This window comes from Microtus pennsylvanicus, chromosome 10, assembly GCF_037038515.1.
Source record: "Microtus pennsylvanicus isolate mMicPen1 chromosome 10, mMicPen1.hap1, whole genome shotgun sequence".
NCBI classification, from domain to species: domain Eukaryota; kingdom Metazoa; phylum Chordata; class Mammalia; order Rodentia; family Cricetidae; genus Microtus; species Microtus pennsylvanicus.
In genome coordinates this window covers 57,014,760-57,029,464 of record NC_134588.1, presented here as the reverse complement: position 1 = coordinate 57,029,464, position 14,705 = coordinate 57,014,760, and the positions used below count along the sequence as shown (strand labels likewise).

Below are 14,705 nucleotides of genomic sequence, written 5' to 3'. Positions count from 1 at the left end.
TTGTGAAACATTCATAAAGCAAGTGGGGAGGGCAGAGAAGGGAAGAAAAGCCACCATGAGAAATGTGTAGAAAAGAAGCAGGGATTCTGTCTTCTAGGTCAAGGTCAATATGTACCTTGGCATGTTGGCATGGCAGCTGACCAGTGACCATTCTCTCGGCATGTCGCCTTTGCAGAACCATTTAGTAACTGCCCCTCTGGACAGTGGAAGGTGCAGGTTGATCCATAGCTAAAAGTTCCCCAGGGATTGGAACAGTTCGCCACTACTGGTGTGTCCATGTGCAGTTCCGAGCACTTCACGGCTGCAAGAAAAAAGACAACAACAGCATGAATGGGAAGCAAATACACAGAAGGAAGGCAAGTGAGATTGTGCTTTGCTTTTAACTTGGCTGGAACGGGCAGTAGATGTGGCTGATGTGGAAAGTCAGAAAGGAGGTCAGTCACATGTAAGAGCCACAGCAGCTCTTCAAATACCATCCCACCAAAGTAGCCAAGAAATAGTGCCAGGCAGAGAACAAGGCTGACCCATACTCTACAATGAATTGTTAATGCGAAGCTCTATTCTCCAAAAAGTCTCTTTACAAAATTTGCCCCTCAGAACCACTATTGACTTTGGATCTACATGTTATTATTGTTATAGTGTGGTGAACGAGCCATGTCAGTGTGTCATATCAAAATACTGATTTCATGTCCCTCACAGACACCAGAAATTTGGAGGAGGAGACCCCAGCCCTCTTTAAACTATGTTTTAGGCAACTTCAGATTCTTTTCCGTAAATTGTGGACGGGAAACAAACCACAGGAAATCAGACTTAATTCAAGTAAGTGTTAGAGAACGGTCCTGACATTTGTAAAGCTCAATGCTGTGCTTTGTGGGAGATATCCAGATGAAGGAGACGAGGGACCCCATGCTTGGTGCATAGTGTGGTAGCTCCTTAAGAAACGTCACCCAGGGCTGGCGTCTTAAATTCTAACCATGGTGAAAACACCGCAGGTTCACACTGCCACGTAACTAATCATGGTGCAGTGTGTACTTCACAATTCGTTGATCTGGCTTTTCATTTGTGTGCATTTAGCTCTGATACATGCATGTATTCTATGCACGTGTCGCCTATGTATGAAGTGGTTTGAGGGGAGGGCAATGCTGAAGTGGCTGCCACACATTCTTCTGCCTGGAACTGCTGTGGGCTTCATGGAGGAGTGAGTGCCTGGAGCGGTTGAAGCACTGGGTGGAATTTAAACAGGCAGATGCACACAACGTCTAACTCATCTACAGGCAGGAAGATGGCTTCAGAACTCGCTGCTCCTGCCTAGTTAGTTACCTCTGCATGCTGGAGTCACTGCTGTCCATTGTCCTGAAGTCCTGCATCGGAGCGAGCTGGCTCCTCTGAGTGTAAATCCAGTTTTGCACCCAAAGTAACAAGTGGTGTTTGGAGCAAAGGTTCCCAGATGGTGGCTGCAGGACATTGTCCCCTGTCCAGGAGTGGTGAGAGTGGGACAGCGTACCTCTGCGTTAGGAAGTGATGTCACACCTGTCACGGAGAAAAGCATTTCAAAGTGTTCAGTATGCTCATGGGTTGAGAGAGTATATCTGAATTAAGACTGTCATGCAATAGCTGCCTTCAACTTTTCTTGTAATAAGTGATCTCTAGCAATTTATATACGGCTTGGTGGAGGAGAGCACTTGTTTGGAAAGCAAAAGGACCTCAGTTCAAACCACAGCATCCCCATAAAAGCCAGTGTTGGCAGACAGAGACAAGTAGATCCTGGGGACTTAACAGCCAGACAACCTAGGCAAAAAGGTGAGCTTTAGGTTCAGTGAGAGACCACATCTCGGAAAATAAGGAGGGGAGGAACTAACAGAGGAAGACAACTGCTGGCCTCCTCCAACTTCTGCATGTGCACACATGGGCTCTCATGCCAGCACATAAATGGGCACACATACCACACACAAGTAAACAAGTGATTTAGCAAAACAGTATTTTAAAAGTGCCCATGAAAAGCCATTGTCCTGATCATAAGAAGAAGTGGAGCTGATGCTCCTAATAGCCAGTAAGAGGCTAAAACTAATGGGCCAAGCAGTTTCCTTTATTAATTAACCAATGAAAGCAACAGAAAGATAAAAACACTCCCACATCAAGGAGGCATTCGGAGAGCTGCTACAGAGATCTAGCACCTCAATAGAAGGCCACATTAGATGCAAACAACTGCTTATGAATTGTTGGAAGATAGACTATTTCCTGGCCCAAGTTCAACACGAAAGATGAAGCAGAAACAATGCCACTGACTTGGTCATAAACTTGCCATCAATAGAACTATGATACTTGATCTATCTGCTTCTTGATTTCTTGTTTCAAACACCCAGGGCCATAACTGCCACCCAGCATCCTCAGCAAGTACAGTGTACCACTCACTTTGCTCAATAAAGATCTTCAAAGATAAATAGTTTTAAAAGACGTGAAAGCAAGTCTCTTCATAAGAGTCATGGTATCTTTTATTTGGGAATAGAAAAATCCTATAACTTCTTAGGAAGTTTAAAAACCCACAAGTGTGTTGACTACACCCACAGTGTAATATGTACTTGCCACATAAATGAGCTATGTGTCAGAGTTAACCCCAAGTACTGCTTCCCTGGGGAGTATGTCATTACCCGTGCAGGTTGGTGGAGGTGAGGACCATCTTCCAGAAACCGTGCATTCCACGCTGGCTGATCCCACTAGGTCAAAGCCCTTGTTACAGGAGAAGCGGCAGGTGGAGCCAACACTGAACTCTCCGTGATCATGAGAACAATCCATACTGCCTTGATCGGGGGCAAAGATTCCTGGGCACTTGATGGCTGAAGGATCAAATGAGAAAGTCATGCTTATTAAGATCTTCTGTGTTTCACAGAGTTTATTCATTTAATAGTTGACAAATAGTCCTTGTTTAAGTTCTATGTGCTGCCTCTTGAAGCAGTGTGTCAGCGTGTCGGCACAGGTGTTTGCAGTAAGAGGCTATTTGTGGGTGTTTTACGCATCTTTGCAGAAGCGCACTAAAACAAAGAGATGGAGGAAAAGAGAGAAGCGAACCATCCCAGGGTTCGGAGGGTACATGCCCGCTGTATTTCAGAATCTGGACAAGGATAGGCAGATAACACAGAGTACTGGAGCTGGAGGTGAACATAAAACCAGGTCTCTGTTTCCTAAGAAGATTAAGCAAGGTATCAGGTGCTGAATTCAGTGGCCAACATGGTCTCTAGAGGAACAGTGAATGGGGAACCATGTTAACCATAAGGAGAGCAATAGTCTGTGTCAGAGAAGTGGCCTATAGGTGGGGACAGGAGGGACACAGCAGCTGAACTTAAGCAATCCAACTCACAGATGGCATTATGGGAATTAGAAGTGCCTTTGTCATTGGTATGCTCATGGAGAAGATTCCATGGCCTGAAAGTTCCAAGGGGCCCAGGGAACTGGTATTCTTCATAATGGAAATACTTGTGGAGGCCCCCTCTCCAATGGAAACGTCAGTGCACAATGAAGAGAGAAGCTAGGGGTCCCACCCACTGATGATTGAAAGCCCCTGTGGTCCCTTCTAGGGTTCTGGAAAAATATTGCCTGAGAACCTGGGTTCCCAAGGGTTAAAATTCCAAATTAAGGTAGGAAAGTGAAAAGGAATGGCTTCCCTAAAGTGGGTAATGAAGCAAGAACAGACATTAAAATTAGGATTCAGAAGATTGACATAACCGAGGACCACATTTTGTTAGAGGTGCTGTCCCTGGGTGGCGTCCAGGCTCACAGGTAGGAGGCAAGTGCTTCCGTCTGCAGAGAAAAGAGGCCCAGGATGGAGTGGAAGGAAGTGGTGTGGGAGATCACAGGCTTAGCAATTGAGCTGGATACATACATGGTTTAAAAGTTCAATGGGATTTATAAACGGAATTTAGGTGGTTTTTTTTTGCCCTTAAAACACAATCTGAACAGTGTAGCTTAGGAACCTGTGACTAAGGTGACAGAGAGTGAGAGATAAAGGGCTGAGCAGGGTATACAATGCATAAACTCTGCCCTCACACGGCCTGAGTTCCTTGAGGTTGGAAGTGCACCTTTTCACAGCAAGTGTTGGCATGTACGCCCTTTAGTACAGTAGTAAGTTCTTGGGATATCAGTTTCCGGATGGATAAGTATTCGAACTGTTTCCGCATAGCTGAAGACTCTTAAAGGCATAGTCTCTTGGCTGACCACCTGCAGAAGTCACACCTGCAGCCTGTGCCTGGACCCGGGGTTTAGAAGCCCTGCCGCTAGGTGGCAGTGTGGTGTAGCAATAAAAACACCCGGTAGCCTGTCATTCTGCCCTTCCCTCCATGTTCTTATTACAGTTACTTATTCTCTTGGTGTTCTGTTCTCTTCATCTTTAAGTGGGCAACATCAATTACCTCTTCAGAGGTGGTTTGTGTAGCCCAAATAAGAAAGTGTTTGAAGTGTGAGTCTCATTATTACTTACCCTGACTGCACTGAACAATAAATTGGAGCAATAACCCTTCTGAACCCAAACAGGAACTATAAGTGAACTAACATGGCACGCTTCTCTTTTAGAACATACTACATGCCTGTAGTTATATGAGAAACGTTGTGCCCACTGGGTGCTTCCAGGAAGTCAAACACAAGTGAGATCTGCCCTGACACTGTCAGCAGGGCTGCGCTGGCGCGAGTGAATGGTGCCAGAAACTGATTAGCTTCCGTTCAACAGATGCTTGTTACACACTCATTTTGATTCCATTTACTATTGAAGGCGATATAGAGATGGAGGGCCTGAGGAGATGACTCAGTGGGCGATGTATCTGCCAGGCAAGTGTAAGGTCCCAGGTCAGATCTCCGGGCTCTGTGTAAAACAGGGCATGGTTGCACACATCTGTAATCCAAGCACCAAGAGTGTTTAGACAGATGTGTCCCTGGAGCTTGCTTGCTAGTCAGTATAGCCAATTGGTGAGTGAGGACTGGGTTCTGTGAATGACCATGTGTCTAAAAGATAAGGTCAAAAGCAGTAATGGAAGCCTCCCAACATCCCAACATCAATGTTTTCTGCAGCCACATGCATACTATCCCTGCATACAAACACACACACACACACACACACACACACAATACATACTACAGAAACATGCACATTTATTATACAATATGTATGCATGCACACGTTTGCATGCACACACACATACACACACTGGAGGATGCACAGCTTCTGCATTTTAAACTCAATGACTTAAAACCCATAAAGAAATAGGAGTAAAATAGAAGGGAACATGAAAGCCAGGGTAGATTAGATGACGTCTATCCCCAAATAAACTACTAGTTCGAGACTTAGTGGGGTTGGCGAGGGTGGATGTGGCAGTGATGGCTGGAGAGTGTGGTAGAAAAAGAGACAGAGTTTCTCAGAAAATAAATGCTCCATTGCATCGCTGAGTATCACTGTGAATGGCAATGACCTTGGACTACGTCACCTCTGAGCTTGTCTCTTTCTCATATGTAGCACGGAAATGATATAGACTTCCCTTATTCTAGAATGGTAGTATCATGTTCTGTGATGATGTGGAAACATTGTTAAGACTGAAACGATTTATACTCAATTTGTTAAAAGGTTATTCAGGGAGAAGGAAATTTTTGATCTAGAGTCTCATGCGTAGATCGGGACGCTGTCATCCAAATCTCTAATAATTCTTCCTTCTATAATGCCATCTGAGACAGGACAAGATAGGACAGATCCAAGTGCCTACCTTCACATGTGGGCGGTGTGCCTGTCCAGTGTCCAGATGGAGAACAATCCAATCTTTCTGGTCCAGAAAGATAAAATCCTTCATCACAGATGAACTGGCACATGGATTTGTAAGTGGAACTTCCAAGAGGCTGGATACAGGTCATGGTTCCATTGTGAGGGCCGAGCAAAGGTGGACAGGTGGCGTCTACGGTGGCAAGGACGAAGTGGGGGAAGGGAGATCATGTTAGCACTCGGCATTTGGAAATCCATCTTCTCTCTTTCTCACTTTCTTCCTCCCCCTCCCGTGTGTGTGTGTGTGTGTGTGTGCTGTTTGTCTGTCTGTCTCTACTTGCAAGTTTAGCATTTGACTAAAGGTGATCATTTTTTGTTTGCATTTTTTGCTCTTTCTCTGTAAGAGGCTCTTTCTCTGTAAGGAACTGGTGACAGGCAGTTTCTTACAGTTGACTGTCATTCTGAGATCTCACCCACACGGGGTTTCCGAGGAAATTCTACAAGGGACTCAGTGCCTTGAGGTTCATTTTGGAGGCCCCAGAACCCAGAAAGTTGCTGCCTTGCTATCTTCTTGAGAAACAAACCTAATGTGTTTCCAACAAACAATGTCAAGAACTTAGAGGTGGAAAATGGGGCCGATTTCTTTCTTCCTCTCCCCAGCGGTGGGTAGCGAGAATCTGGGCCTATACCGCAGCTTGTGCTATGCATGGTGACCCTTTCGACCTTAGCTGCTTCATTTCCAGTCTACGAAAAGCTAACTCTGGCCTCATAGCTACTCTTAGCTGTACAGCCAGTCTCCTGAGTCACACTCGAAGAGGAAATATGACAGGGGATAAAGGAGGCAATGCATTTTATCAGCTGTCTGCAATGCCAGCCTCCACCTCTTTCCAGAAGCCATCTCAGCCTACAGGACCAGGCATAACTGATCCCAGCTTATTTTCCAGTAAAAGTTACGTCAGGTCTCACAGTTCTTTGACCCCATCTTTAAACTCAAGTGTGAGGTGCTGGGAGACTAGCTTGGGCAATTAAACGTAGTATGTGACTTTGGGAAAATTGCTTAGCCTCTCTGAATCTCAATATTTAAAAAATGTCTTAGCCAATCCAAGAGTGAATACATTCTCGGCACCCATTGTCAGTAGTTGTCAAGATGGTCCTCTCCCAACCCACAGAGCAAGGAAGCCCAAGGACTGACCCTCAGAAGAGAAGACAGAGTCAGCATGGGCTCAGGGACTTCTTTACTGCCGGGCTTGACTGCTCACTGTATGGTTTTAAATCAGAGGAAGTGCAATAGCTGTCGCAGGCCAGCTCTCTCTTGCTCAGCTAACTCAGCAGCGTGAAGTTTTAAGGTGTCGCCTGTACCTTTGTTTCTGACTCCCCCCAGCAATACTCCTCTCTATCTAATCAATTTCTACAGAGACCGGGGTACTGTCTGCCACTTGCAAAGTCTTCCTGAGTTCAGTATGTCGGGGGGGGGGGGCGAAGAGTGGTCCGGAATGGAGGGCTATGATCTGGAAAGGCAAAGGGGAAAGGGGTGTGGGTCCTTGGTTTGGTGGAGTCATTTCCAGCCCTCCTGTGACTTTGCAAGGGTGAGCGTGGAGGGCTGTGGGGACAGTGACAAGGGAAATTATCTGATAGCACGCTCTCCCTCGGAAGTGCCGCAATAGCTTGTGGATTCCTGCCTCGACCACATGTGGGTATTTCACTCGCTGTGCACCCAGCCAGAAGAGGAGAAAGTTCCTCCAGAGTAAACAAAGGGCTGAAAGCAGAAGGGGACTGGAAGGTCACAGGAAGCTGGGGTGAGAAGCAAGCTCCTGGCCATGAACACCCATAGGCAGGACTGTGGGGCAATGCAAAGCTTGGCTTTCCCGGAAGGGACTGGTCACTCTGATAAGCCTGCTCAGGAATTCTGAGCTCTTCTTCAAAGTCACATGGATGGCAGCGTAGTGAGGATGAAAGCTGAGGGGGCAAGCTCACAGCCTCGCTCTGCTCTCTCCAGACTCAGTTCCTCACTCCCAAACCAACTCCTGCTTGCTCTGGGTTCTGATGCCTGGCACGAAGGAATCCTATTATGCTGTTAATTAATTCATTTAGTTATTCATACATGCATTATTAAATTTAAAATGGTGTGTGGGTGTGCATGTGTGTGTGTGTGTGTGTACACTTCTGTGACCTGAATAACAAGTGGTTTCTTCTTCATGAAAAATATGACCTGCTTGCTTTTACTTAGCTATTTTAAAGGCCTATACAAAGTTGAAGGCATGACAAATAATACAGAGATATTTCATATTATATATATAGGATATTATTAAAATTTAGTATACACAATAAAAATACTATTACAAAGGAAAAATGGATGAGAAAATACAGGAAGCACTCTGTGCTAGAATGTTAGCAATATTTATTTTAGGGGACTGATCCTTAAGAGGCTATTTTTTATTTTTCTGTTTTCTTATTGTATTTCTATTTGTAGATTTTCTAAATAAAAATCTTGTGTTAAAATTGTTTGTTATAAATCTGTCTAAAACCAATAGATACACTGAAAGAAAAAGAAATGGGAAAAGTTGAAGATTACACATCTTCAATTCATAAAGTCAGGTGATTAGACCAACTCCAGTTCACACAGGATGTTATGGTGCTCACAGGACACTGGCTTTTTAACACCAAGTCTAACAGAGATAATGGTCTTATTAAATCTGCACATTGCTTTCTTCTGAGGATGCTCTACTCTCCATAGTTCATGGCTTGTGTTCTTCCTTTTCCCTGTCCTCCCTGCTCTATTCTTGGCATTTTCTCCACTCTTACATAGATCTCAGCGAATGCTTGCAACTAGGTTCTGTAATTCTACCTCCCTCATTCCAGCGGGACATGCCATGGTCCCAAAAAAGAAGAAAGTGCTGGATCAGCCTTGGAATAAACACTCAAACTAAGTTTTCTTTTCCTCCTCTTTCTGGGTACTATACTTAGTCAATAAGTACCGCTTGTGATAGGAGCCTGTTAGTCCTGATGTAGATTCTGATAAGGACAATGCAAATGGATGCATTGCTGCTATCCATTGACAAATATCCTGACACTCGCAGTATCCACTTAGCTTCCGATGACATTTGCATTTGGGGTTCTCGGGACAGAGGATGAAGGGCTTAGCGACAGTACTCACTCATTTTTCATCTAGTTTCAAGGTAGACCCTACACAGTCCCTGCCACGGACATAGCCTTTAAGAATATTGCTTCCAATTTACTTCCAAGAAAATGGGGAGAATGCATGCTTACCTTGGCATTCTGGAGGAACCCCACTCCACTGTCCAGTAGCCAAGCATTTGATTGCACTTGCTCCCACCAAGAGTGAGCCTTCATCGCAGGAAAAGCTGCAGACTGACTGGTACTTCAGGGCACCAAAGGGGTCTGAGCAGGTCACCTGAGCTTTTCTCGGAATTGAAAATTCCCGACACTGCAATGCTAAGGGGTGAGGAAGGCAGGGAGTAAGGAAGCTGTCACACATACGTGTTGTTGACTTCGACCCATCAGCCCTTTTTAGTGAAAGAATAAGCACCTGTGAGTTGAGGTTGTTTTACTTGGAAGATAAAGAAAAAGGTTGTAATTAATGTCAATGATACTTGATGGATTTTACAAGGAAGAAATGTTTGAACAAGTGTTGGCTGAACCAGTGTTAACTGAACCAGTATTACCTGAGCCAGTGTAGAACAGTTTGGTAATACACTCCAATCAATCTAAAGTTATCATACCTTTGGATTCAAGAATCTCTGAGGAGTGTAGATTCTTGAGATTCATACCAAAATCAACTCAGTCATTTTTGTCCAGACATTGTTTGTAAGAAATTATTTTTTAAAAAAAGCATAAATGGGGCATAAATTTCAGGGTGGAGGAAGTAAATGGTGGATTCATGAAAGGAATGTTCATGGTTCTTAAATTTCATGTGCTTTACTTGCAAAATATTGTGGAGGTGTGTCTATGTATAATGTTAAATGGAAAAGCAGAATAAAAATTATGATCATGATTAAAGTGTGGTCTTTTGTAGAACAATTTTAGTTAGCATACAAAATGATGGGTTTCACTATGACATTTTATATACACATGCACACGCACATATATAATTGTACCTTACTCGTTTCATCCCCATTGTCTTATCTGCTCTTTCTCACTGCCTCTCACTACACTATTATCTGCAAATATACGATAGTCATATATGGAGAGAAATCACTTATTTCATTTTTATCACCTCTGAAATATGAATAATAGTTTTCACTACCTCTTGGCATTAGACTATCTGAGATCACAGGAAATGCTCGGTAAATCCTGGCTACCAGCCACAGTAGCAGCCGCAGAGGCACTGGCGACACCAGAGCCATCCTCAAGGCTGCATGAGGACAATAAAAGGAGTGATGGAGGATCCAATTCCAGATGCTCAAGAAGATATCCAACCATCTGCTCGGGATCATTCGACATTTACTTGCCCCGGTACAAGGTGGCTTGAACAATCCCTTGTGATCCTTTTAAAAGAGTCACAGGGCTTAGCATGTCTGTGTCTCCTGGACAATAGACAACAGCACATGTAACCGCCTCCCTGTTTTACCACTGTGAGGCACCTTTATTCCTTCACTGCCTGCTTTTCTCTCCACTGTTTTCATCGTGTTCAGTACATGGACCATAAAATCCGCCATGTGCCACTTAGCAGATTGAAGTGTCTGTGTCATCTGCGTTTGTACTGTCATACAGTCTTCATCACCTCTCTTCCCCAGGGCTCTTTCAGGACCCCAAGCTGAATTCCAGGCACACTAACAGTATTTCCTCTTTCCTTCTCCCTTACCATTCTACAGTCTGTCCCTGTGATTATATTGCTTTACATAATAGATATAGATACAGATAAGACCATATAGTACTTGATTTTTGGAGGGTGACTCATTGTCTTTAAGATCTATCCATATTGGAGCATGTTGGGATTCTAAAGCTGAATAGTATTCTAGAATATGTGAATACCAGATTTTGTTTATCCATCCCACCCACTGATGCTCACTTGTTTCCACAGTTTACTGTTTGAATAGTGCCACTGTTAACCTCAGGATACACAGATTCCTTCAAGTCCCATTTGCCAATCAGGGTATCCACAGGCCCAGGGACTGACACAGCCTGCTGAAGAGTACCAGTCAATGGTGACATAAGATGCTGTCACGTACTTCTGGATCTTGGCTTTGCACAGATACCCTTTGTAAAATGAGGCAGTCCCAGTGACCATTCTGTGACTTAGTCTTTATTTTAGAGCAAAACACTGAGAACATGAAATCCTAAAAGAGAGCCATTTTGTCAAATAGGGCCACAGACTTGGGATTTATAAGGCAACTGTTTCATTCTGGCTTTCTTTGTGTTTATAAAGTTGACAGCAGTGTTGGTGGCTTTAGAACACATGGACTCACAACTGTTGTTGACACAAGTAGGAAGAGCAGGTATTAGTGCCCCTTTTAGCAGAAGTAACACAACTCAGGAAGACCCAAAGCCTGCTGACAAAAAATGATAGACTTGGACTAGGTGCCTGTTCTCTCCTCTTCCACCATCTCACATTGTTCTTTACACATCACTTCCTCAGTGCTGTTCTCCTCAGTCCTCTCCAAACATGTGAACCGAAGCTACTCTCGTCTTGACTATGCTGTCATGAACATGGCTTAAAACTTGCCTTGCCCACCATTTGATCTCTGGTAGCAAACACAAAGAGTCCAGCCCATCTCAGGTTCTCTGTCAATGTCCAACAGACAAGCGAATGGTGGTGTTGAGTGCCCGTCGCACCTGAGAGGCACAGTGGAATGATTCAATGTCACATTACCTTCACAGACTGGAGCCGGGGCTGTCCACTGTCCCATGTCAGCACAGCGGATGACATCACTTCCCCTCAGCTCGAAACCCTCCGCACAAGTGAAAGTACAGCTGCTGTTGTATGCAGATGCCCCTGCGGATGGGGAGCAATCCATGTTTCCGTGGACGGGGCTCTCTGGAGGTTCGCACGTCATGGCTGAAGGGAGAATGCCAGATATGAGGTCTTTGGAGAGTCTACTGAGAGAGGCTGCTGCTTTCCTGCCCAAATTACCTACATATTCAAAACCCTCAACTCTTTGTCCAAAGGGAAAACTAGCCTTTCTGAGTCCCTCTTTGGCTGGCTCACTCTTCAGATCTCAGTTTTGACATTATTCTCCTTCAGAAGGCTTCCTTCCCAACCTAACTGAGGGGGAGGGATTCCTTGTGTGGTTCTTCAGACCTCAGAATGCAGGATTGTCATTCTTCCCCCTTACCCCACAGTCTCCTTGATGCTGGGGTAGTCATTCAGAAATGCATCCTGGAGCCCTATACTCTCTTTGATAAATTCAGAGTGCTCACTCAATGTTTATCAGATTATAAAGAACAGAAAAGGAAACGTAGGCTCATGAGGAAGCAGATGGGATAGTGTAGCTACTGAGGATGCTCTGACCCAGTGCTGGATGATGATTCCAAGTGACCCGTATCCTAGAACACAGGATGTCATCCTCATCACATTGTTTGCCAAGGGAGTGCAGTTCAAAGTGAGTTCCTGCACACGGTTATACTCTGAATGACCCCAGTTCTCATAAGGACCAGTTTCCTCAAACCCTTCTGTGGAGACGGTATGCCTCTAGATACGTCTGCAGATCTGAGAACACAGAGACCACCCTTTCACCCTCACCTCTAGTTTTTACAGAACCAGAGCATGAAAGGACAAAATGTCCTCTAGTGCTCTTCTTCTACTGTATAATCAAGAAGAAATTGGAATCAGAAATGTCATATAATCTCCCTAAAGTCTATGTGTTGAGGTGTATGCCTGCCTGTGTGCATGCAATGCCTGCCTGTGTGCGTGCGCGTGTGTGTACATGTGTGTGTGTGCACGAGCCTGCTCACACGTGCTCACATGTGCACATGACTGCCCATGTGTAGAGGCCACAGGTTGGTGTCAGGTGTCTGTCTCTATCACTCTCCACCTTATTTCTGAGATTCTTATTGAGCCTGGGGTTCGCTGCTGCAGCCAGACTGGCTGGTCAGCAAACCCAAGGGATCTTCTGGTCTGTAAGTCCCCAGTCCAAATGCTGAGGTTATAGGCACATGTCACCACCCTTGGCTTTTGTGCTGATTCTGAGAAGATAAATTCATGTATTCAGGCTTACAGCAAGTGCTTTACCCCCTGAACCGGTGCCTTAGCCCCTCCCAGAAGCCTCACAGCTCACTACTGGAGCTGGGCTTGTCATCCAGATCTGGGAGTTTACTAATCCAACCTTCAATCTCCTAGTTTCCCTCCCCATCTCTGCCCTATAAGCTGAAGGGATGAAGCAACTGCACACAGCTCAGCCTTCATGTATTATGTAATCATCTGGGTTTGCACCAGAGCTGTTCTTTAATGCAGGTTCCTTCATTCCTTTGCAGAGTCCATCTCCAGAGATTTTGAGCCAAGATGTCTCATTATCCCTATAGCTACTGCTTTAACTTCTCAAGTGTAGGATATTGCCCTACAGAGTGCATATGCCAGTGGGACAGGAAGGGGATGTGGTTGAAATCGGCAGAGGCTGAAGTGAGCAAGTGCCCAAGTCTCTCCTTTGTATTTTATCCTTGCTATTTCTTCTCTTTCCTCTGTCTTTTCTTTATTTTAATTTATGTTTTAGACAGAGTATTATTATGCAGCTCAAGCTTGCCTCCAACTCACTGTGGAATCCAGGTTAACATTTGATTTACAGAAGCCCTACTGTCTGAGGCTCTCAAGTGCTGAGACTACAGACATGTGACACCACATCCTGCTTACACATGCTACTTCACTGTGTGCCTTTCATATGCGTAATTCTCACAATGCACCCAGCGATTCTTAGCCTCATTTCACAGATGAGAAATCTCCAAGCTCCCGAGGTTGAACAAGTATGATCCTAGAGGAGGCTGTCTTTGTCCTTAAGAGCCCTTAGTCATGCCTACCATGACATGACTCCATCTAGGTTATATCGAGAGCTGATAAAATTAATCTTACCTTCACAGGTTGGCAATGGTCCAGTCCACTGGCCAGACCCAGTGCAATGGAGTGTGTCCGAACCCTTCACTTGATATCCAGGATGGCACTCAAATTTACAGCTGGAGCCATAAGCAAAGGCAGCAAGTGGGTGTATGCAGTCCATGTCTCCATGGACAGGGCTTTCCAGGCTCTGGCACTGCACAGCTTAACAGAAAAACCAAATGATAATGAGAAGGGAAAATACCCAGCATGGAGGGAAACCACAACCCCAGAGAACAGTATAGATCTGCCTGTGGAAACACAGATGGAGCTGGGAAGATGTGGGGAGCAGGATGCTCTAACCAACCTGACAAGAAGTATCAATCCTCAGAGTGACCTGAACGTCTGAACAGAGTCCTCCGAACTTTGCCCTTAACATTCTTTATGCTTTGTGTGTTTCAAGTCTGATCCTGAAGGTCCATACATTGATGTATTTGCCCTCTTGCATATGAAACACACAGACAATACCAATACCATTCTGAAACTCTTGTGGTATATGAGTTGGGGAAAGAGTAGATTTTTCTATTTTCGTTATAGCAAAATCAGTCCTTTGTTTTCCCACAGACTGATACTGATTTCCCATCCCAGATTTAAACCATCCAGCTCAGTAGCTGAAGGAAGGAAAATTAAAAATTGACAATTCAGAATGACTTCTCCACAAGATGACCAGCTTCGTCTATGCCCCAGCTAAGATGGGGTGGAATGGATATTATATATCTCAATGACATTTGCTCTTACATTCTGGGACTGGAGCTTGTCCCACCCTTAGGTACCCCATCGCTCCATCTCTGGCCAACTCAGGCGAGTCCTTCTTTGTACCAAAGCTCCAGCTTCACTACCGCTGGGTGATTCTGTAGGCCAGATGCTGGCCATGCTTCCTCCTTCAGCACTGTTCAGGGCTGAGCGCTAGGAGGCCAAGAGTGAGCACAG

The 14,705-nt window shown here is 44.9% G+C and overlaps 1 protein-coding gene across 1 annotated transcript in view; it reads right to left on the bottom strand.

Moving 5' to 3' along the window:
* The window catches only part of Selp (selectin P), a 36,289-nt gene that overhangs the window by 5,564 nt on the left and 16,020 nt on the right, over positions 1-14,705 (bottom strand). Inside the window, exons 7-13 of the mRNA XM_075987336.1 lie at positions 13,755-13,940; positions 11,565-11,750; positions 9,002-9,187; positions 5,742-5,927; positions 2,649-2,834; positions 1,321-1,530; positions 116-301 (exon numbers count right to left, since the gene is read on the bottom strand). Of these exons, the coding sequence (XP_075843451.1) occupies positions 116-301; positions 1,321-1,530; positions 2,649-2,834; positions 5,742-5,927; positions 9,002-9,187; positions 11,565-11,750; positions 13,755-13,940 (1,326 nt within the window). The remainder of the gene's footprint in view (positions 1-115; positions 302-1,320; positions 1,531-2,648; positions 2,835-5,741; positions 5,928-9,001; positions 9,188-11,564; positions 11,751-13,754; positions 13,941-14,705) is intronic.